The sequence below is a fragment of the Theropithecus gelada genome, chromosome X (assembly GCF_003255815.1).
Source record: "Theropithecus gelada isolate Dixy chromosome X, Tgel_1.0, whole genome shotgun sequence".
Classification (NCBI taxonomy): Eukaryota; Metazoa; Chordata; class Mammalia; order Primates; family Cercopithecidae; genus Theropithecus; species Theropithecus gelada.
The window spans coordinates 81,846,174-81,868,883 of record NC_037689.1 but is presented as its reverse complement, the minus strand read 5'-3'; the positions used below and the strand labels follow the sequence as shown (position 1 = coordinate 81,868,883).

Below are 22,710 nucleotides of genomic sequence, written 5' to 3'. Positions count from 1 at the left end.
GGCTCGCTGCAACCTCCGCCTCCCAGGTTCAAGCGATTGTCCTGCCTCAGCCTCCCATGTAGCTGGGATTATAGGTGCCTGCCACCACGCCCAACTAGTTTTTTGTATTTTTAGTAGAGATGCGGTTTCACCATCTTGGCCAGGCTGGTCTTGAACTCCTGACCTCAGGTGATCCGCCTGCCTCGGCCTCCCAAAGTGCTGGGATTACAGGCATGAGCCACCGTGCCCGGCGGTTTTAGCTAATTTTTTAAAAACTTTGTTTTGTTGTTTTTATCTTTGTAGAGATGGAGTCTCACTGTGTTGCCCAGGCTGTTCTTGAACTCCTGACCTCAAACGATCCTCCCGCCTCAGCCTCCAAAAGTGTTAAGATTATAGGGGCATGAGCCACCACACCTGGTGCATATGGCTTCAAAGAGGTGTCTTACCCTCTCTGGAAAAAATAAGTTCAATGTGGCCACTCATGAGATATATGGAAAGGAGTGGCACGTTATTCACTAGGAAAGTAGATTAGAGTTAAATTTTTTTTTTATAAAACCTTTTATTTTGAGATAATTATAGATTCGCATGCAGTTGTAAGAAATAATACATCTAGCTGGGCATGGTGGTGTGTGCCTGTAGTCCCAGCTACTTGGGAGGCTGAGGTAGGAGGATTGTTTGAGCCTGGGAGTTCGAGGCGTCAGTGAGTCATGATCACGCCACTGCACTCCATCCTGGGCAACAGAATGAGACCTTGTCTAAAAGAGAAAAAAAGAAAAATAATATGTGTTCCTTTGTTTCTCCCAATGGTAACACCTAACAAAACTATGGTACAATAGCACAAACAGGATATTGACATTGGTATAGTCAAGATACAGATAATCCTACCACTACAAGGATCCCTCCTGTTGGCCTTTTATAACTATACCCACTTCCCTCCTGCCCCATCTCAGCCCCCTTAACCCATGGCAGCAACTTACCTGTTTTCCATTTGTGTAACTTTATAATGTCAAGAATGTTATATGAATGGAATAATACAGTATGTAACCTTTTGGGATTGGTTTTATTCACCCAGTATAATTTGCTGGAGATTTCATTCAAGTGGTTTTGTTTATCAATAGTTTATTCCTCTGTATTGCTAAATAGTACCGGTTGAGTATCCCTAATCCAAAAATCCAAAATGCAAAATGCTGTAAAATCTGAAACTTTTTGAGCACTGACATGGCACTCAAAGTAAATGCTCATTATAGCATTTCAGATTTCGAATTTTCAGATTAGGGATGCTCAACTGGTAAGTATAATGCAAATATTCCCAAATCCGAAACACTGTGGTCCCAAGCATTTTGGATAAATGATATTCAACCTGTATCCCATGATGTATGTCTGTAGTATGTTGAACCATTCACCTGTTGAAGGACAGCTGGGTTGTTTCAAGTGTTTTTTGAAGGCGCCAGTCGGTGAGGGACCCCGGGACCCTCCAGCCTTTTAGGGTTCAGCTCCTTTCACATTCTGTCGTTCTGCTTCAGACCCCACCCCTGTGCCCACACCCTGCCCTTTCGTCGCTATAAGCTGTGCAGATTCTGAGGCCCACCCACTGACCACAGCTTCCCTCCTTCCCCTTCCCTTCCTGACTCCACCAGTCCTGTTCCTCTGTTCTTCTCGCAGACACCCAAGCCCTCGAGCCCACCCTAATCTCCCCACTTTGTCCTAGGCTTCATGTTTGTTTTCCTATCCCCTGCACGCTCAAAATGAGGCCTAAGGGCTTGATCATTGGATTGAGGAGGTCCAGTTTCTTTTTCTTTTGACCACCTCCCTGCATCCACCTCCCTGCTACTCAGGATCAATCCAATAGTCTACTTTCTATGCACTTAAAATCAGAACTATAGTTAGAAGAGAAGAATTTGAGTGGTTCTAATATAAAGAAAAGACAAATATTTAAGGGGATGGATATTCCAAGTATACTGATTTGATCTTTACCAATTATATGAATGTATTAGATTATTGCATTACCTTGAAATTGTACATCTACTGTGCATCAATAAAAAAGAAAGAAAGGAAGGAAAAGAAAAGAAAAGATAGATTTCCTTGAAAACGTCTACCTTGGGGCAACTTAAGTATTAATACTTGATTTTTAATAAGTATGTAAATAAAATATTTACTAATAATTCCAATATGAGTATTATATTTGCTCATAGATTAACTTATTTCAGTAGCTTGGCTTAAATTTGAAACAGTTACTTAAGAAAGAAAAATTCAGCCGGTGGCTCACGCCTGTACTCCTGGCACTTTGGAAGGCCAAGGCGCACAGATCACCTGAGGTCAGGAGTTCAAGATCAGCCTGACCAACATGGTAAAACCCCGCCTCTACTAAAAATACAAAAAATTAGCCTGGTGTGGTGGCGGGCGCCTGTAATCCCAGCTACTCGGGAGGCTGAGGCAGGAGAATTGCTTGAACCTGTGAGACAGAGGTTGCAGTGAGCCGTGATTGCCCCACTGCACTCCAACCTGGGCAACAGCGTGAGACTCCATCTCAAAAAGGGAAAGAAAGAGAGAGAGAGAGGGAGGGAGGAAGGGAGGGAGGTTCAGTCAGTTAAAAAAAAACAAAAAACAAACAAACAAAAAACTCCCCAGAACTGCTGGGCCCTACTGGAAAGTCTCATAGCCTTGGGGATTGGGACCACTAAAACTTGGTCTCTAACTTTACCTAGGCCCTCAATGCTGCTCAGCAATCCTTTACCACCCACCTGTAGCCATCCACCACCCCACTCCCATCAGTCAACAGAGAACTTGATTCCATGGTTCTCAACACTAGATGTACATCAGATTCACCTAAAAAAATACCAGTGCCTAGGTCTCAGCCCAGACCAACTGCATCAGAATCTCTGGGAGAGGGGCCTGGGCTTCGATAACTTTTTTACAAGGGCTGAGCTCTGTGGCTCATGCCTGTCATCCCAGCACTTTGGGAGGCCGAGGTGGGTGTATCACTTGAGGTCGGGAGTTCAAGACCAGCCTGCCCAACATGGTGACACCTTGTCTCTACTGAAAATACAAAAATCAGTTGGGCATGGTGGTGTGCGCCTGGAATCTCAGCTTCTCAGGAGGCTGAGGCAGGAGAATTGCTTGGACGTGAGAGGTGGAGGTTGCAATGAGCTGAGATTGTGCCACTGCACTCTAACCTGTGCGACAGAGTGAGACTCCATCTCAAAAAAACAAAAACAAAATTTTTTAGAAGCTCTGGAGGTGATTCTAATATGCTGCCAGGGTTAAGAAACACTCATCTAGTCTCACAGGGTTAGTGTGAGGATTTAATGAGGTAAGTACTCATCAACTTTTAAATGTTTTTATTATTTTAACAAGAAAGTGGAAACCAGCCCTATCGTCAGGAACTCACTGGCTTTCAGCCCCCTGTCAACAAAGTTATCTCCTTACCTTTTTTCCTTTAAGGCTAATTTTTCAAACTGTGTTCTGAATACCAAACCTTGCTCCTTCATTTATCTCTACCCTCTTTTTTGTTCTGTCTTCAATCAGTTTTTTTTTCCTGGGTCTCTCCCTTCATTCTGAAAATATGCCCAGGGACCTTTAAAATTCATGTTGTTTTTTGTTTTGTTTTGTTTTGTTTTGTTTTGTTTTGTTTTGTTTTCTTTGAGACGGAGTCTCACTCTTGTTGTCCAGGCTGGAGTGCAGTGGTGTGATCTTGGCTCACGGCAACCTCCACCTCCCAGGTTCAAGTGATTCTCCTGCCTCAGCCTCCCGAGTAGCTGGGATTATAGGCATCCGCCACCACTCCCGGCTAATTGTTTGTAGTTTTAGTAGAGATGGGATTTCTCCACGTTGGCCAGGCTGGTCTCCAATTCCCGACCTCAGGTGATCCACCCGCCTCTGCCTCCCAAAGTGCTGGGATTACAGGCCAGAGCCACCGTGCCCAGCGTAAAATTCATATTTACATGTCTTCCACTTTTTGCCTCTAGCCAGAGCCCTTTCTCCTTTTCAAACAAAATTAGTAGAGAGAGTCTCCCACGTTTACGTTACACATTACCCTCCCACTTGCCATTGTTTCCTCAGTCAGCCTGCTGCATTCTGGCTTCTGCACTTAAACTCTTCTGAAACTCCTTTTTCTGAGATCATTGCTTTATCATTGCATTATTTTACTTAACTTTATTTATTATACTTCTTACTTGATGTCTCTGCAGCACTTAACTCTTGTTGACCATTTCGTCCTTGAAACTCTTTCCTGCCTTGGTTTATTAGCACACCCTTCTCTCCTACCTATATGGCCTTTCCTTTTTATTATGCTTTTTCTTTTTTCTTATTAAGAGACAGGTTCTTGCTCTGTCACACAGAGCAAGGGGTGCATGACATGCAGTGGCATGATCATAGCTCACTGCAGTCTTCAATTCCTGGGCTCAAGTGATCCTCCTGCCTCAGCCTCCTGAGTAGCTAAGACTACAGATGTACACCACCATGCCCAGCTAATTTTTTTAAAAGTTTTTGTAGAGGTGGGGGTCTTGCTATGTTGCCCAGACTGGTCTCAAACTCCCAGCTTCAAGGGATCCTCCCGCCTTGGCCTCCCGAAGTGCTGGGATTATAGGTGTGAACCACTGCGCCCGGCCCCTTTTTATTACACTTTTTGAGTTCTTTACTTGTTGCTTGAACATTAATAGTCTCTAAGGTTATCTTTAGCTTTCTTTTCTCCTCTTCTCATTTTCGTCTGCTTCCTGGTAACCTCATGAATTCCACACTTCAGCTGCCACCTCCATAGTCATCACTCCCAAACTTTCTGTAGCTTGGCTCTCCAAGACACAGATGCACTGTTGCCAGTTGGTTGGTCACACTTGCAGACCCCACAGGAATTACAAACTCTTTGTCGCACTGTCTAAACTAGAATCTAGAATACTCGTTTATTCATTTATAAAATGGTGGATGGTATCCCCTATCTGTGACCATGAATGCAGTGTACATTTTCCCAGGAATTGTAGCAGACAATCACTTTGTGAGTATGGAAGCAGAAACAAGGAGGCGGTCTAGAAGCTGTCTCTTAAAAAAAAATTGTAGCCGGGCGCGGTGGCTCAAGCCTGTAATCCCAGCACTTTGGGAGGCCGAGACGGGCGGATCACGAGGTCAGGAGTTCGAGACCATCCTGGCTAACACAGTGAAACCCCGTCTCTACTAAAAAATACAAAAAACTAGCCGGGCGAGGTGGTGGGCACCTGTAGTCCCAGCTACTCGGGAGGCTGAGGCAGGAGAATGGAGTAAAAACCCAGGAGGCGGAGCTTGCAATGAGCTGAGATCTGGCCACTGCACTCCAGCCTGGGTGACACAGCGAGACTCCGTCTCAAAAAAAAAAAAAAAAAAAAAATTGTAAAACAGTCTCAGGCAGGTCCTTCAGGAGGTATTCCAGAAGAAGGCATTATCATAGGAGATGACAGTCCCATGCATGTTATTGTCCCTGAAGACCTTTCCTTGGGACAGAACATGGAGGTGGAAAACAGTGATACTGATGATCCTGACCCTGTGTGGGCCTCAGCTAATGTGTGTATTTGTGTCTTAGTCTTTAATAAAGAAGTTTAAAAAGTTAAAAAAAATTTTTTTAGTGGAAAAAAGCTTATAGTGGCCGGGCACGGTGGCTCACGCCTGTAATCCCAGCACTTTGGGAGGCTGAGGCAGGCGGGTCACGAGGTCAAGGGATCAAGACCATCCTGGCTAACACGGTGAAACCCCGTCTCTACTAAAAAAAAAAACAAAAAAATTAGCCGGTCGTGGTGGCGGGCCCCTGTAGTCCCAGCTACTCAGGAGGCTGAGGCAGGAGAATGGCATGAAGCCGGGAGGTGGAGCTTGCAGTGAGCTGAGATCGTGCCACTGCACTCCAGCCTGGGTGACAGAGCGAGACTCCATCTCAAAAAAAAAAAAAGCTTATAGTGGCCAGGTGTGGTGACTCACACCTGTAATCCCAACACTTTGGGAGGCTGAGGCGGGCAGATCACTTGAGGTCAGGAGTTTGAGACCAACCTAGCCAACATGGTGAAACCCTGTCTCTACAGAAAATACAAAAATTAGCTGGGCATGGTGACACGCACCTGTAATCCCAGCTACTCAGGAGGCTGAGAGGCACAGGAATCGCTTGAACCTGGGAGGCGGAGGTTGCAGTGAGCTGAGATCGTGCTACTGCACTCCACCTTGGACGACAGAGCGAGACTTCATCTCAAAAAAAGAAAAAGAAAAAAAAGCTTGTAGAATAAGGATATGAAGAAAATATTTTTGTACAGTTGCACAATGTGCTTGTTTTTTAAGCCAAGTGTTATTAAATAGAGTCAAAAAGTTTAAAAATTTTTAAATGTATAAAGTTGAAAAGATACAATAAACTAAGGCTAATTTAATATTGAATAAAGAAAAGTGTTTTATAAATTGTAGCTTACATGTGTAGTGTGTATAAAGTCTACAGTAGGGGCCGGGTGCAGTGGCTCATGCCTGTAATCCCAGCACTTTGGGAGGCTGAGGCGGGTGGATCACCTGAGGTCAGGAGTTCAAGACCAGCCTGATCAACATGGTGAAACCCCGTCTCTACAAAAAATACAAAATTAGGCCGGGTATGGTGACTCATGTCTCTAATCCCAGCACTTTGGGAGGCTAAGGCAAGAGGATCACCCGAGGTCAGGAGTTCGAAGCCAGCCTGGCCAACATGGCAAAACCATCTCTACTAAAAATACAAAACTTATCCAGGTGTGGTGACTTGTGCCTGTAATCCCAGCTACTAGGGAGGCTGAGGCAGTAGAATCACTTGAACCCAGGAGGTGGAGTTTGCAGTGAGCTGAGATCGCATTGCTGCACTCTAAAAAAAAAAAATTAGCTGGCAGCCGGGCATGGTGGCGCATGCCTGTAATCCAAGCTACTCAGGAGGCTGAGGCAGGAGAATCACTTAAGCTAAGGAGGGGGAGGTTTCGGTGAGCCAAGATCGCACCATTGCACTCCAGCCTGGGCAAAAGAGCGAAACTCCATCTCCAAAAAAAAAAAAAAAGTCTACAGTAGTGTATAGTAATGTCCTAGGCCTTCATATTCACTCACCACTCACTGACTCACCCAGAGCAACTTCCAGTCCTGCAAGCTCCATTCATGTAAAGTGTCCTATATAAGTGTACCATTTTTTATCTTTTATACTCTACTTTTACTGTACCTTTTCTATGTTTAGATACCCAAATACTTACCATTGTGTTACAGTTGCCTGTGGTATTCAGTACAGTCATATGCTGTACAGGTTTGTAGCCTAGGAGCAATAGGCTATGCCATATAGCCTAGGTGTGTAGCTGGCCATACCATCTAGGTTTGTGTAAGTACAGTGTTATGTTTGCACAACAACAAAATTGCCTAATAACTCATTTCTCATCATGTTTCCCTGTAGTTAAGTGACACATGACTATAAGTGATTCTGTTTCAATGTGAAATGAGAAATCCTGCCAAACAACTATCTTGACAAAATCATTTTTAAGGATAGTAGTGTTTTTATAAATCCATGGCTTTATGTAAATAAACATAGGTCAAATTTGAATAGTAGGGTTGGGTGTTCTTAATATTCAACCTATGATTCCTTTTCAAAGTGTGGAATTGTGGGGAGGCTTATATATTGGGTCTCTTTTAGTAAGAAATACTTCCTGGCCAGGTGCGGTGTGCTCACGCCTGTAATCCCAGCACATTGGGAGGCCGAGGTGGGCAGATCACTTGAGGCCAGGAGTTTGAGATCAGCCTGGCCAACACAGTGAAACCTATCTCTACTAAAAATACAAAAAATTACCTGGGCGTGGTGGTGTCCACCTATAGTCCCAGCTACTTGGGAGGCTGAGGCAGGAGAATCGCTTGAACCCATGGGTGGAGGTTGCAGTGAGCCAAGATCGGGCCACTGCACTCCAGCCTGGGCGACAGAGGGAGACTGTCTCAAAAAAAAAAAAGAAAGAAATACTCTCTAGCAGGTTTTTTCTTAGCATCCTCACTCTGATGAAATAATAGCCATTGGTCAATGGTAGCTGCATTATCTCAATCTTCACAATCCTGTCAGAACACATAGGTCCTGTTATCATTGCATCTCGATGTACAAGTGGAGAAACACTTGGAGGTTTAAAAACGTGCCTAAGTTCAGCCGGGCATGGTGGCTCACGCCTGTAATCCCAGCACTTTGGGAGGCCGAGGCGGGCAGATCACTTGAAATCAGGGGTTCGAGACCGGCCTGGCCAACGTGGTGAAACCCCGTCTGTACTAAAAATACAAAAATTAGCTGGGCGTTGTGACGGATGCCTGTAATCCCAGCTACTCGGGAGGCTGAGGCAAGAGAATTGCTTGAACCTGGGAGGCAGAGGTTGCAGTGAGCTGAGAGCACACCACTGCACTCCAGCCTGGGAGATAGAGTGAGACTCTGTCTCTAAATAAATAAATAAATAAATAATGCCTTAGTTCATACAGCAGAGGTGGGATTTGATTCCAGAACCACAGCTCTCAACCTGTATCATGTTTCCTCCTCCTGTTAGCATGGAGGTATATTGTAAAAGATGGGAGCTTCCCAGCCATGTGCGGCGGCTCACGCCTGTAATCCCAGCACTTTGGGAGGCCAAGGCAGGTGGATCACGAGGTCAAGAGTTCAAGACCAGCCTGGCCAACGTGGCGAAACCTCACCTCTACTAAAAATAGAAAAATTAGCCAGGTGTGATGGCACGTGCCTGTAAACCCAGCTACTCGGGAGGCTGAGACAGAATTGCTTGAACCCGGGAGGCAGAGGTTGCAGTGAGCCGAGATCATGCCACTGCACTCCAGCCTGGGTGACAGGGCAAGACTCCATCTCAAAAAAAAAAAAAAAAAAAAAGATGGGAGCTTCCCACAGCCAGATGCCTATTTTCGATCTAAATCAGGACTCTGAGACATTATCTTAATATGGGGAATGAGATTGTGGTTGTTGTCCTGGGCAAATTTCCAGGATTTTTACTTGCTATGAACTAATGTGTGTGTGTGTGTGTGTTTTAATTGGTGGGGGTAATCCAACTGTAACCGCTGTACTTTAAGGAGTCATTTGGGTCTCCAAGTATTACATGAATGTACTTTTTTCCTTGCAGGTCAGACACATTCTATGTGAAAAACATGGCAAAATCATGGAAGCCATGGAAAAGTTAAAGTCTGGGATGAGATTCAATGAAGTGGCCTCACAGTATAGTGAAGATAAAGCCAGGCAAGGGGTACGTTGCTTTTATTATTTATAATTTTCTCTCAGGGTAAGAAAGCAAAGTAAAAATGACAAATAATAAAATAAAATAAGATAAAATAAAAGTCTCCATCCTCCACAGAAGAAACACAGAAGTAGGGATCATTCTTTTGTTCAACCATTAGTTGTAGCCATATTTTGGTTTAAAGATCTCAAAAGCAGAAATGTCCAACTTGTGAATAGTAGAATAAGGATCACCTATGTCAAAACCTAGGCATAACCATACTTGCACAGCTAACTTCAAAGTCCAGCAGTATTGAGAGTACTTATGTGTTCAGTCTAGAGTTAGACTTCTTCTACCTATTTGTCCTTATTGAGCCTATTCCTGTATTGCTCTTAGGAATATACCTCATAACCTTAGCAAAATGTTGGGAAATTCTCTCAAGCTACAGTAGAACTGTTCCCTCTTCAGGGCCACTTGATATCACTTAATCTTTTGGGTTTTTCAGGGCGACTTGGGTTGGATGACCAGAGGGTCCATGGTGGGACCATTTCAAGAAGCAGCATTTGCCTTGCCTGTAAGTGGGATGGATAAGCCTGTGTTTACAGACCCACCGGTTAAGACGAAGTTTGGATATCATATTATTATGGTTGAAGGAAGAAAATAAAATCATATGAAAGACTGAATAAGTTTTATACATTTTGTTTCTTTAAAAGGTATTAGGTATTCCTTTGAGCTGGAGCGGCAAGGAAATATAAAAATTTTTAAAAAGAAAAGATATTGGATGCCCCTTGTATTCTGTGAAGGCTCTCAGTATGAGTTTGTAGGTGTAAGAGAGGGTGGGGCTAAGTGAATGTCAACTGTAGTAGGTATTCAGTCAGTCGTTGTCAAAGAGAAGTCAAGCAGACTCCCTTTAACTTGTATTCCCTTTCCTCCCAGAACTGTATCTCTCAGTCTGTCCCATAAATTAATTCAGAAACCATCTTCAGGGGAAGCAGATATCAACTCACCCTATTCACACAACTGAAAATATTGGGCATCAAATAGATTAGTGTGTGAGAATCATAAAATAAGTTCCTAGACAACATTTGTTTTACATGTTAGTCAACTCTGATCTTCCAGGACAGGTATTATTAGCTCCACTGTCTTAACATAGTACGCGGCACGTTATAGTCTTTCAGTGTTAACTCCTTTCTTTTTAAATAAATGTTTATTGGAGGAAAAAAGCACTCAGTTCTTCCATGGGTTGTTTCGTACTAGACTAACCGAGTGCTGGTTAAAGGGAGGGATGTCAGCATAAAAACATCATTCCCTCATCTTCAGTGTATGGGTTACGTTAGGACTGTCCTTTCCAGGGCCAATGTTCTATGCATCTAAATTTTTAAAATTTAAAATACCATATTTATGACATATAAAAAAGGATAAAGATTACTAATATAAAAACTATACTGCTTCAAAAATAAAACTTTGCCAACACAGCTATGTGATTCTTAACAGTGATTAACACACTGCTTTCTCTCCCTCAGCTGCATTTGATATTATACCCATTTATATAATGGCAGCTTTACCTAGATACCTGACTTTCCCACTTGAGAAGAATTTCTGAGCACCTCAGTAGGTTATGCCTCCATGAGATTTTCCCCACGGAGCAGATATGCCAGTGTATACAGAGATGTTCAAATAGATATAAGATGAAACTATGGCTGGGCCCAGTGGTGTGCACCTGTAGACCTAGCTGTTTGGGAGGCTGAGGCAGGAGGATCACTGGAGCCCAGGAGTTCTGGGCTGTAGTGTCCTATGCCAATTGGGTATCAGCACTAAGTTCAGCATCAATATGGTGACCTCATCTGGGTACAGTGGCTAATGCCTATAATCCCCGCATTTTAGGAGGCCAAGGTGGGAGGATCACTTGAGCCTCAGAATTCGAGGCTGCAGTGAGCTATGACCATGCCCACTGCACTTCAGACTTCAGCCTGGGCAACAGAGGCCCTGCCTCTTAAAAAAAAAAAGAAAAAAAAGAAAGAAAAACATGGTGTCCTCCTGGGAGTGAAAGACCAGCAGGTTGCCTACAAAGGGGTGAACTGACCCAGGTTGGAAACTGAGCAGGTCAAAACTCCTGTGCTGATTAGTAGTGGGATTGCACCTTTGAATATCCACTGCACTGTAGCCTGGCCAACACAGTGAGACCCCATGTCTAAAAAAAAAATTTAAAGCTGAAACTACATGTTATCGATTTTTTTTTTTTTTTTTTAATGATTTACTGACATGGGATCTTGTTTGAGACCAGCCTGAGGAACATGGCGAAACCCCATCTCTACCAAAAATACAAAAAATTAGTTAGGCGTGATGGTGGCACACGCCTATAGTCCCAGCTATTCCTGGCAGGGGTAGGTAGAGCTGAGGTGGGAGGATCGCTTGAGCCCAGGAGGCAGAGGTTGCAGTGAATCAAGATTGTGCCACTGCACTCCCACCTGGGTGACAGAGTAAGACCTCATCTCAGAAAAAAAAAGTTTGTAATATGTGTATGTGCCTCTTTATTAATATATTAATACCTGGTAGTAGGTCTAAAAAGCACTGTGACTTTGCAGTAATGAATATCAATGGCATTTTGAGATATCTGCAATAACCCCGAAATCTATGTGATTTCTACTGGTGACAATAACGTGTACTGCTAATACTTCTGCAGTTTATGGCTACATTTGTTAACAGTGGAGGATGTCCAGGTTCTTGGCATCTTGAACAAAGAACAAAACGCACAAAGCAAGGAAGGGACAAAGGGATTTATTGAAAACGAAACTACACTCCACAGCATAGGAGCTCAAAAGACCCTGTTACAGAATTCTGGGGAGTTTAAATACCCCCTAGAGGATTCCACTGGTTACTTGGGGTACGCCCTATGTAAATGGAAAGGATGAAGTGAAGTTACAAAGTCATTTACTTGGCCTACGCCCTGTGGAGAGGATATTTCCTGTCATAGCTTTAGTGTGAATCGGCTTTATGTTCCCTGCCTCCAGACCCTATTTTCCTGCTTCACATTCATGATGGAGGGAAATGCTGTATTTCAGCTACCAGACAGAGAAAAGATAAAACTTTTTTTCCATCCAAATTCGGACAACTGACTTCTTCTACCCATGATGAACCCCAGGTTAAAAATCCCTGCCATGGATACTGTTTGAATGGTTTACCATGAGCATGTATTTTTTTCCCCAGACAACAGAATTTGTCATACTACACACACACTTCAACAGAAAGAGCGTTGCTATTTTCAGCGAGAAATATTCCTAGAACTTAAGACGTTTCACTGTTCAGATCAAATGGATATAGGCCGCTAAAGCTTCCTTGAAGGCAAATTGTGTGGATTTTTTGTTTTCTACATCGGGGAAGAAAGAAGTTTATTAGCTGAATTTTCACAAACATTTGTGTGTGTGTGGTGGAAGGGACAGAGAAAGATGTAGGGCACAGCCACTCCCTTCACATCACGGTGGGAAGCACAGGGAAATGGTAAGCTGAACTCAGATGCAGACTGTGAATTGCTAAATCACAGTTACACCAATATTTCAAAAATAATGATATATATTCAATCACATTACCCTAAAATAGTAATAAATTGCTTTTATAAGAACAATATTTTGTTCCATCAACAACCTGAAATTCAGCTTCTCTTTTGAACTTATGTAATTTCTTGCAATACACATGAGATTATTAGTGTGTATATACATATAATTTACAAGTAACTTTTATATGTATGGGATATAATAAAAATAAATATTTGGTCTTTGTCCCTGGTTCCTGGCATATAGTTCCTGAAAGCCTTGAAATCTCAACTGGTGTCTTTTTTATGCTAATGAGATAGCTTGTGGCTGGAGGCCGCTAGTAGCTTCAGAATGGGGGCTGGTCACCAGAAACATCAAGGCATGATCAGAGGGAACATTCAGCCATAACTGCAACCTCTGGAGAGGGGAGAGGGGCTGAAGATGAGTGAATCACCCATGGCCAATTATTTTATCAATCATGCCTCCCTAAGGAAACCTCAAAAACCCTAACAATGGAGTTTGGAGATCCCTGGATTAACATATCAAAATGTTGGGAGGGTGGTGTGCCTGGAGGGCATGGATGCTTAATGCACCACCCCTATACCTTGCCATACACATCTCTTCCATTTGGCTGTTCCTGAGTTGTAGTCTTTATAAGCTGGTAATAGTAAGTAAACGTTTCCTGAGTTTTATAAGCTATTCTAGCAAATTATTAAACCAGGGGGTGGGATGGGGCGGTCACGGGAACCCCTAATTTGTAGCCAAGTCAGACAGAAGTGTGGGTAACATGGGGACCGAATACTTACAACTGACGTCTGAAGTGAGGGCGGTTTGGTGGGACTGAGCATGCTAACCCTGGGTAGTGTCGAAATTGAATTGTAGGACACCAGTTCAATTTTTAATTGGAGAACTGGAGAATTGCTTGATGTGGAAAACCCCCACATTTGGTGTCAGAAGTGTTGTGAGTAAAAACAGCTCAGTGTATTATAGTGTATTCATTTACACAAGGTTAAAAATCAGTTTCACCCCAACCATGTCACCATGGGGAAGTCATGACCTCACTGAGCCTTTGTTTCCTCAAATGAAAAATGGAAATGCTACTCTCCCTTCACCTCAAAGGATTATGGTAAGGCTGAAATGAGAAACCTGTGTGGAGTGCCCAACACATAGTACTTCATCAAGGATAGTCCACTTCTCTAGTGATAGAGTGCAGCATGCTATACTGCACTTTGCCTTTCTACAAGGGTACCAAACTCCTTTTCAGTCTACAATCCAAGATAGACTGTGATAATATGTGTCAGAATAGACGAGATACCTGGTTTGGCGAAAGGGAGAACACAGTTAATGGTGCATGAAGAATGGCTAAATGGTCAGCAGTGACTCCAGGGCAAGCTACCAGTGATAAAGAATCCCAGCACCAGGTACCTAGCTCAGCTTTCTGCTGTTCCAGTTTAGTACTCTATCCAAAATGCTGGGGACCAGAAGGGTTCTGGATTTTGGAGTATTTCCATATACATAATGACATATTTTGGAGATGGGATCCAAGTCTAAACACGAAATCCATTTATGTTTCATATACACATTATATACATAAGTCTGAAGGTAATTTTATAATTACTTTTAATGATTTTGTGCTTGAAACAAAGTTTGTGTATGTTGAACCATTTTATTGCCCTTTGTAGGCAGGCTTGCATGGGAGAATCTGGGCCTGTGTGGAAAGGATATATAGTAGCTGAAGGGGGCTTACAGAATCTCTTTTCCCTTGGGGATGCTGAGTAAACAGTGTGTTATACACCTTCATTTTGACTGTGACATGTCACATGACATGAGGTATGGAACTTTCCTCACTTGTGGCATCATGTCAGCACTCAGAAAGTTTCCTCATTTTTGGATTAGGGATGCTCCACCTGTATTAAGCTGAAAACATGAAACAGCATGTTCACAAGCATGTCTTCAGATCTGGACTGATAATGACAGGCTTCTGCCAGTATCATCTCAGTGAAGCAAAGTGGATGGAAAACACTTGAGAAAAGTAACTTTAATTTTCTTATCTGAACTGTTATATACAAAGATGATCACTTTCAGAGTAAAATTAAGAATGACCAGAATAATTTTACAAAACTTTCCAAGAAACAACACAGTTAAATTTACAGAATATGCCTAAAATATAAGAATATTCAAGTGAAGAAATATTAAGCTAGTGCTCAGAATACCAGACTATGGAGTGGGGGGCGTTGCAGGGCAGAAGTTGCTTTTTGAGATCTTTCTTGCCTTAAGCCTGAATGCTTCATGTTCCCAAAGAATCCAATTATGGAAACAAAAATTCCCTCATATTCAGTTTCACTTTAAAATACAATAAACAGGTTACATTCTCAATTGTTATTAAGTTGCTTATACAAACTTAAAGTCAAGAGCATAACTTCAGGATCTGCACTTTTTATGTCAAGCGCTTTAACTAAGCAGTTTAGGGCCTCCTGGATTTTTCCACACTCTTTTAGTTCTTTTCCACGCTTTACAAGAGTCTCATAGTCATTCGTAGCCTCTGCTGCCTGGGGAGAACCAACCAACTGTTCACCAGACAAAGGCTCAGGGGCACCAAGAGAGGTCTCTTGAGCTAGAGCACTAGGCTTAGATGTCGTTAACCAGCTGGACTTCTTTTCTGAAGACAGTGTTTCTCCTGAAGGATCCTCTTCTGTATACTTGGAGGCTTCGCCACTGCTTTCCTCTGCCCCTTCTTTTGGATAATCTTCAGCACCCTTTGCTTCACTGCTGTCGTCAAGTCTTTCCTCCATGTCCTCCACGTGGTCTAAAACCATATTAATAAGAGACCTCCTAGAAGCCAGAGATCTTCTAGAGTTCATAGACTTATTTACACTACTGGGTATTTGAGATGAAAAGAACCTTCCCGGTGGACTGATGTCATTTTTGGGAGTTGAAGCGTCAAATTGTTTCACAGATGAGAATTGAAAGAGAGATGTGTTGAATGGATTTGTGCTTGAGGTATCTTTAAAAGAATCATCTTCATCTTCGCCATCTGAAACAATCCTTCTAGCTTTACTTCTGATTTTTGCTTTAACTACTACTTCTTCTGGTTCATCATCTTTCTCAGAAAACTCCCAACTGAGACATGTTTTGCTATGCACAAACCCTGCTCTGGAATTAGGTGCAGAGCCACACAAGCTCTTTTCTTTCTCAACATGTTCTAAAGACTGACCGGAAAAATTTTGTCTGTTGTCTGCTGAGTCTTCCAAGAAAAGATTGAAATCACATGCATACTGTGGTGAAGATGCTAAACGTTCCTCTTCCAACTTGGCCTCACTTGCTTGAGCATCCTGCAGTGCACTATGGGATGCTGAAAGGTCATCAGCTATTTCAATAATGGATACATTTGATTCTGCATTTTGACTTTCATTTGTTATGGAAATAATGGGCCAAGGATTGCAATGATGTAAAATCTCATCATCCTTTAGTTGATCTAAATTTGGCCCAAGATCAGCTTTGGTTGATTTGCTAAGTACATAATTAAAACTTTCCAGAGGATCCTCTTGCAGTGCCTCTTGCTTAGGCCCCTCTTGTAATGTCTCTTTTTGTACAGCTTCATTTTTAGTTGCAAAGCTTTTTTCCATCCCCAATGAAGAGTTAGTACAAAGTTCTTCTACACTTCCAAACCCCTTGGGTAAAGTAGCTATAGAGTCAGCACTACATGTACCTTCATATGGGTGCCTACCATCTTGCAAGGTGGTAACATTCACCTTTATACTGGAGAGATCTTGTTTCTCACCCTCTTCGGGCAGATCATCAATGACTACACTTGCCATTTTGGAACTGATATCTTCTTCCTGAGTATGACGAGTACTTATAAGAGGTGAAGGCTGAGGCTGTGGTTTATTCAATTTAGGGCATTTCTTCTTTGTTGAAGAAGGAAATACAGGTTCTCTTAGCCAGGCCCCCTCATTTCTATTTCTTTGTTGTTCCATCAGGAGCTCTTTATTTTGAGACTCAAATTCAACAAGGAATTGCGCTTTCTGAACCCTTTGTTGAATATAGTGAGATTCTTCTACCACATCAAGTTCTTCTTTAATAGATAGATCACATGTGTACATCAAATCATGGTCTGAGATTCCGGCTATCCCCAAAGACTGCAGATAGGCAATGTGTTCATCTAGTTTTGTATCAGATTTCCTCTGAGCAGCATGCAAAGACTGAAGCTGCAGCTGGGTTACAGAGTTCTGAAGATCCTCGATTGTAAAGAGCTCTCTTAATTCTTGTTTACTAAAATATCGGAAAGGGTTCTTTTTTTCACCAGTAGTTTGTCTTATTAATGAGTCCTTGAAAACCTGTCTTCTGTATATTTTTTCCTCTACAGTCCCACAAGTGATTAGCCTATAAACCACAACATTCTGTTTTTGTCCAATTCGGTAAACTCTATCCACAGCTTGAGCATCAGTTGCAGGATTCCAGCTAGGGTCAAAAATGACCACTCTAGTTGCTGCAGTTAATGTTAAACCGACACCACCTACTTGAGTGGTAAGCAGAAAAACAGAGTAATCTTTATTTTGCTGGAATAAGTTAATTCTTTTTTCTCGTTCCAAAAGATGAGTAATCGTCCCATCGATTCGCAATGTCTTAAAGTGCCTATTCTTTAAGAGGCGTTCGATGATGTTTAGAATTTGCCTCGATTGAGAAAACACCAGAGTTTGATGTCCCTCATCTCGCAGCCTCTTAAGTAAGTCCATTAGGAATATCATTTTTCCAGATTCTTCCATCAATGTGTTATCAGTTATTTGATCAATATGGTCCACATCTAGGGAATCTTCCCCCTCATTTCCATCTTGAGCAGAGAATGTCCCAAGATTTAGCAAACAGCAAGCCCGTGCAGACAGCAGCCTAGGATGATCACACAGCTTCTTTAAGACACCTAGCTCAGCCAAAGGTGAGCGCGTCTCCATTAGCAACTCCTTGATATGATCTAAAGACACAAATTTCCTGTATATTTCTTCTTGTAAAGGCACAAGTCGTATCCAAATAATTAAATCATTTTTCCTGGAAAGGGAAGGCATTTCACAAATGGCATCAACATCTGGATTCTTTTCATTAAGTCTGACCTCTGGGTTGCTTGACTTTTTCTTCTGTACGTCTTCTTTAGTCCTCCTGAGAAAATAGGGTTTTATGATTGCCATTAAGTTTTCAGATATTTTAAATCCCAAGGCTTTTTCTCCTGGGGTAGCATCTTTCTCTCTGGCTCTAGTAATAGGATTTTCATACTCCATTTTAAAAGTTTTTAATGTTCCCAGCAGGGACCCTTGACAAGCAAAATCAAATAGGGACCATAGTTCTTGTAAATTATTCTGGATTGGGGTTCCTGTGAGGAGGAGGCGATTACTTGCAGGAATAGCACGAGCACATATTGCTGACTTAGTAGATGACGTTTTTATTTTATGTGCTTCATCAAGGATGACATAGTCCCACACAAACTCTTGGCCCCTAAAGCTTGAAAGTTGCTGCCAGTTATTGATTAACATTTGATATGTAGTGATAATGACACCATTCCTTTGCTGAATCCGATTGAGGTTTCTGGTCCGTTCATCCTTGCTAGGACCATGAAAGGTTTTGACTCGCATTCCTGGAGTCCACTTGATGAATTCTTTTACCCATGTGTTAATAAGATTGGTTGGCATGATCAGCAGCACATGATTCACAAGTGAAGCATCAAACATACCAGAAAGGAAAGCAATGATTTGAACAGTCTTCCCTAATCCCATATCATCAGCCAATATACCACCTTTTCTTCCATCCCTATACAGCCTATAGAGGAAAGCTATGCCTTCCTTCTGGTGCTCAAAGAGTTGGTCATGCAGTTCTCGATAAAGCAGCAGGCCAGAGTTGCACACATCTGTAAATTCATCATCTCCCTGTTCTGCCAACTCCTCCAAGGCTTCCTGTATTTTTTGGATTCTGCTCAGCACCTTTTCATTGGGAAAAATGTCCTTTGCCAAATTGAAAAGTTTAAATGCTTCTTCCAGATCTCCATTCTTAGTTGCTTCTTTGGCCTCTTTCACATATCTATAAAAAAGGTAAAAAAAAAAAAAAAAAAAAAAAAAAAGAAGAAGAAGAAGAGAAAGGAAACATTGAACATTCAGTCTAAGAATGCTTTAGAGTTCATTTTAGAATCCAAACTGCAGCTGGACTTTTAATATCCTCAATTCAGGATGGGAAAGATTAGCACAGAAGATGCCAATGAAAGCTGGCATCACTTGAGACACAAACAAATATCCACCAGATGCTGCCAGCAACACCTTCAGGCACTAGTTGTGGAAAATGAATGTGCAAAGATTATTGGTTCCACAGTTTGTTTTTTTTTTTTAAGTTGGCACCCATAAGAAGTATGAAGTGATATTTTTTGTAAAACAAACCTCTATGTGTAGGGGAATGGAAACATGGGAACTTCTCTGGCCTTATTTTACTGGAGCTCCGTGATACATTTGACACTATTGATCACTCCCTTCCCCTCTTAAAATTCTCTCCTTTCAGATTCCTATAGATTCCTTCTGGTTTTCCTCCTCTTCACTGACCATTTCTTCTGTGTTCTTCCTCCCAGAGGACTCAGTCCTAGGACCTCTTCTCACTCTTTTTAGTCTCTCCTCAAGTTTTCCCAGAGCTTCCACTCCCACCTATGTGCTCATGACTCCCAAATCACTCTCTCCAACCCAGAGCTGTCCCTCAAGCTCTACTCTAGACCCATATTCCAGCTGCCTTCTGGACATCTCCACTTGAAATCAAATTCAATTCATCCCAAACTAAACTCATTATTTGCCCTCTAAAAACGTGCTTCTCCATTTGTGTGCTAGTAAATAACACTACCATCTATTTAGCCATCCAAACTTCAAATCTGAAGAGAATCCTTGACCCCAACCTAAAGAGGAGTCATCCTTGTCCTTTCCTTTCTTTTTATGCCCCACCCCCAGGCCAGGCAGTCCCAAGTCCTACTAACTTTATTTCCCAAGTTATAACCACCTTCTTTCCATCTCTACTACCATTACTGTGGCCCAAGTCACCATCATCTCTGGCCTGGATAATTGCAGCTTCCTACTCACTGCTCTCCCTACATAAACTCTTGCCCCTCCAATACACTCTCTATATAGCAGCCAGCAATACTGTCTTAAAGCATAAAATAAGTCATGTCACTCCTCTGCTTAAAGTTCTTCAGTGGTTTATGGTCAATTACTTTCAGTAAGGGCGCCAAAATAATTCACTGGGGAAAGAACTCTTTTCAACTGGATATCCATGTGCAAAAGAATGAAATTGGACCCCTACTCATACCGTATACAAAAATTAACTCAAAATGGATCAAAGACCTAAGTCTAAGGGCTAAACCTACAAAATTTAGGAAAAAATATAGGTGTAAAAATCTTCATGACTTGGATTTAGCAGTATCTTAAATATGATGCCAAACACACAAGCAACCAGAGGGGGAAAAATATATACAGGACTGGGTGCAGTGGCTCATGACTGTGATCCCAGCACTTTGAGGAGGCCAAGGCAGGAGGATTGCTTGGGGTCAGGAGTTTAAGACTAGCTTGAACAACATAGCGAAACTGTGTCTCTTAAAAAATAAATAAATAAAAGGAAAAAAAGATATACAGATGGGCAATAAGCACATGAAAAGACTCTCAACATCATTGGTTGTCAGGGAAAGGCAAACCAAAACCACAAGGAGATACCACTTCCCATTAGGATGGCTATAACCAACAAGTAGGAAAATACAAGTGTTGGCAAGGTGTGAAAAACTCCCACTATTGGTGGGAATTATTAATTATTCAGAGCTGCTTTGGAAAGCAGTCTTGATCTATGTTCTAGAGCTTGAAGGAAAAAATAACAGTTTTAAATTATTAGACTGTTTCCAAGTTCCTGAACTGGTAACCTACCCAGTATCCTGAAACCCCTATGAAACCTGGGGTTCTGTGTAACTCTAGCCAGGCGTCTTCCCCAGAGACTAAAGTGCTGCCCCTGATCCCTAGCTCTGGGCCAGAGTCCCCACTAATCACACACACCAGCCTTTTAAATGGCAACTGTGTGCCTAGACTTCTTAGCACCAGCCTAAAATACTTATTGCTGTGCTCTACCCACCCTCTGGAACCCCCATTTGTCAACCTCTGCCTGAACCACAACCAGAGTTTACAGTATTCCTTGGACATCACTGCTTTCTGGCTGGGTTAAACCGCTGCTGTGAGCCAAGCTGCCTTCCCCAGTCCCTGGTCCACCCTAGTTAGCAGGTCTGTCTAACAACTGCATCTCAGCTATTCCTTTCCCCTCAGTCTATTCCACCAATCAAGTTGGACCTAGGATGGTATTCTTTCCCTACAATGGAATCAGGGGGGAAAAATAAATGCTTTTTATAGCACTGCCCTGGATATCTGATTATTTGCAAGACTAGAATGCTTTTTACAATGCAGTTTGATTTAGCCACTTAGCTTCTAATCACTTCCATTTTTCAGTGCTTGGAGGGAAAACATGTCCTTTTTATTGCTAATGTAATGATTTATCCATCTATAGCACACAGGATCCCTAATGATCTGGATAACTTAGCTAACACTTCATGGGCTCAAATATTTTTCCAGAATTGCTCCCCTGTTTTCCTTGAACATAGGCAGGGAGAAGCTAGGCCTGCTTGGGAGCCAGGAGGACACGGAGGAGTAACCAGTTCAGGACAAAGAACCATACCCCTCAAGCAAGAGAACAAGGAGAAGAACAGTGCTAGAGTATGGGGGGAAATGTCAGTTTTTAATTCCATAGGACGGGACAATAAAAACAAAAATTTGTGTGTTTAAATGGTTTTACCTGAAATTATATGACTAGAGCATGATTCTCTTTAAGGATTGTTTAAAAGGACATCTAATCACCTCCCAGGAGGTCTCTCCCCCAACACATGAGGATTACAATCTGGATTACAATTCAAGATGAGATTATGGGTGGGGTCACGGCCAAACCCTATCAGTGGCACATGCCTGTAGTCAGTCCAGCTATTCAGGAGGCTGAGGCAAGAGGTTAGCTTCAGCATGGGACGTCTAGGCTGCAGTAAGCCATGATCGCACCACTGCACCCCAGCCTGGGTGACAGAGCAAGACCCATTTAAAAAAAAAAAAATATATATATATATAATATACAAACAACTCCTGGAGGAAGGGGATACAACAATTAAACTTGGGCTACAAAGTCCTGTTACCTGGAAAGCTACCCTTTCACTGGCAAAACTGCCTAGCTGCTAACTCCCTGGGTCATAACCCCACCTAAAGGTCTTCTCCATAAGAAGCCCTGCCCAAGTGGCCATTTAAAATCATCTCTGTGGCTGGGCATGGTGGCTTATGCCTGTAATCCCAGCACTTTGGGAGGCTGAGGCAGGTGGATCACCTGAAGTCAGGAATTCGGGACCAGCCAGGCCAACATGGTGAAACCCCGTCTCTAAAAAAATACAAAAAAATTAGCTGGGCGTGGTGGTGGGTGCCTGTAATCCCAGCTACTCGGGAGGCTGAGACATGAGAATCACATGAACCCGGGAGGCGGAGGTTGCAGTGAGCCAAGATCGCACCACTGTACTCCAACCTGTGCACCACGGTGAGACCCCATCTCAAAAAATAAATAAATGAAAAATAAAATCATCTCTGCCCCAAAGCTATTTGCTCAGATGCAAACATCTTCCTTGACCATAGCCAATTAACCTCTCAACATGTAATCCACCTCCCTTTGGAACTGGCTGATACCTTGAGAAACCTTTCTTCTCCACAGAGTCTGCTGGTTCAGATGCTGAAAGTTTTTCTATCTGGAGAAACCAATAAGCCATACTATTATACCTATGCCCCAAAGAGCTAAGCTAAGCTAAACACACAATGTTTGCAAATGAGCAGCTGAAAAGGCACACAAGCTTAAGTCGCAGAAGACACACACTTTATTTTCCTTGTTGTGGAGGGCCCTTTGGAACATTCCCTACAAAGTTATTTTAGAATGTGAAGAGATGGCCGGGAGCGGTG

At 42.5% G+C, this 22,710-nt stretch overlaps 2 protein-coding genes across 4 annotated transcripts in view; one reads left to right on the top strand and one right to left on the bottom strand.

The window, feature by feature from the left end:
• PIN4 (peptidylprolyl cis/trans isomerase, NIMA-interacting 4) overlaps positions 1–22,710 on the top strand; it is an 88,964-nt gene that overhangs the window by 5,609 nt on the left and 60,645 nt on the right. The window contains exons 3-4 of one of the 2 annotated variants that reach the window (XM_025372369.1): positions 9,066–9,185; positions 9,661–10,381. In XM_025372369.1, coding sequence (XP_025228154.1) covers positions 9,066–9,185; positions 9,661–9,819 — 279 coding nt within the window. In that variant the 3' untranslated portion in view covers positions 9,820–10,381. Of the gene's footprint in view, positions 1–9,065; positions 9,186–9,660; positions 10,382–22,710 lie in introns of those variants that run through there. The other variant, XM_025372370.1, reaches the window with a different exon arrangement.
• ERCC6L (ERCC excision repair 6 like, spindle assembly checkpoint helicase) overlaps positions 14,699–22,710 on the bottom strand; it is a 63,491-nt gene continuing 55,479 nt past the window's right edge. The window contains exon 2 of one of the 2 annotated variants that reach the window (XM_025372360.1): positions 14,699–18,748. In XM_025372360.1, coding sequence (XP_025228145.1) covers positions 15,058–18,748 — 3,691 coding nt within the window. In that variant the 3' untranslated portion in view covers positions 14,699–15,057. The remainder of the gene's footprint in view (positions 18,749–22,710) is intronic. The other variant, XM_025372359.1, reaches the window with a different exon arrangement.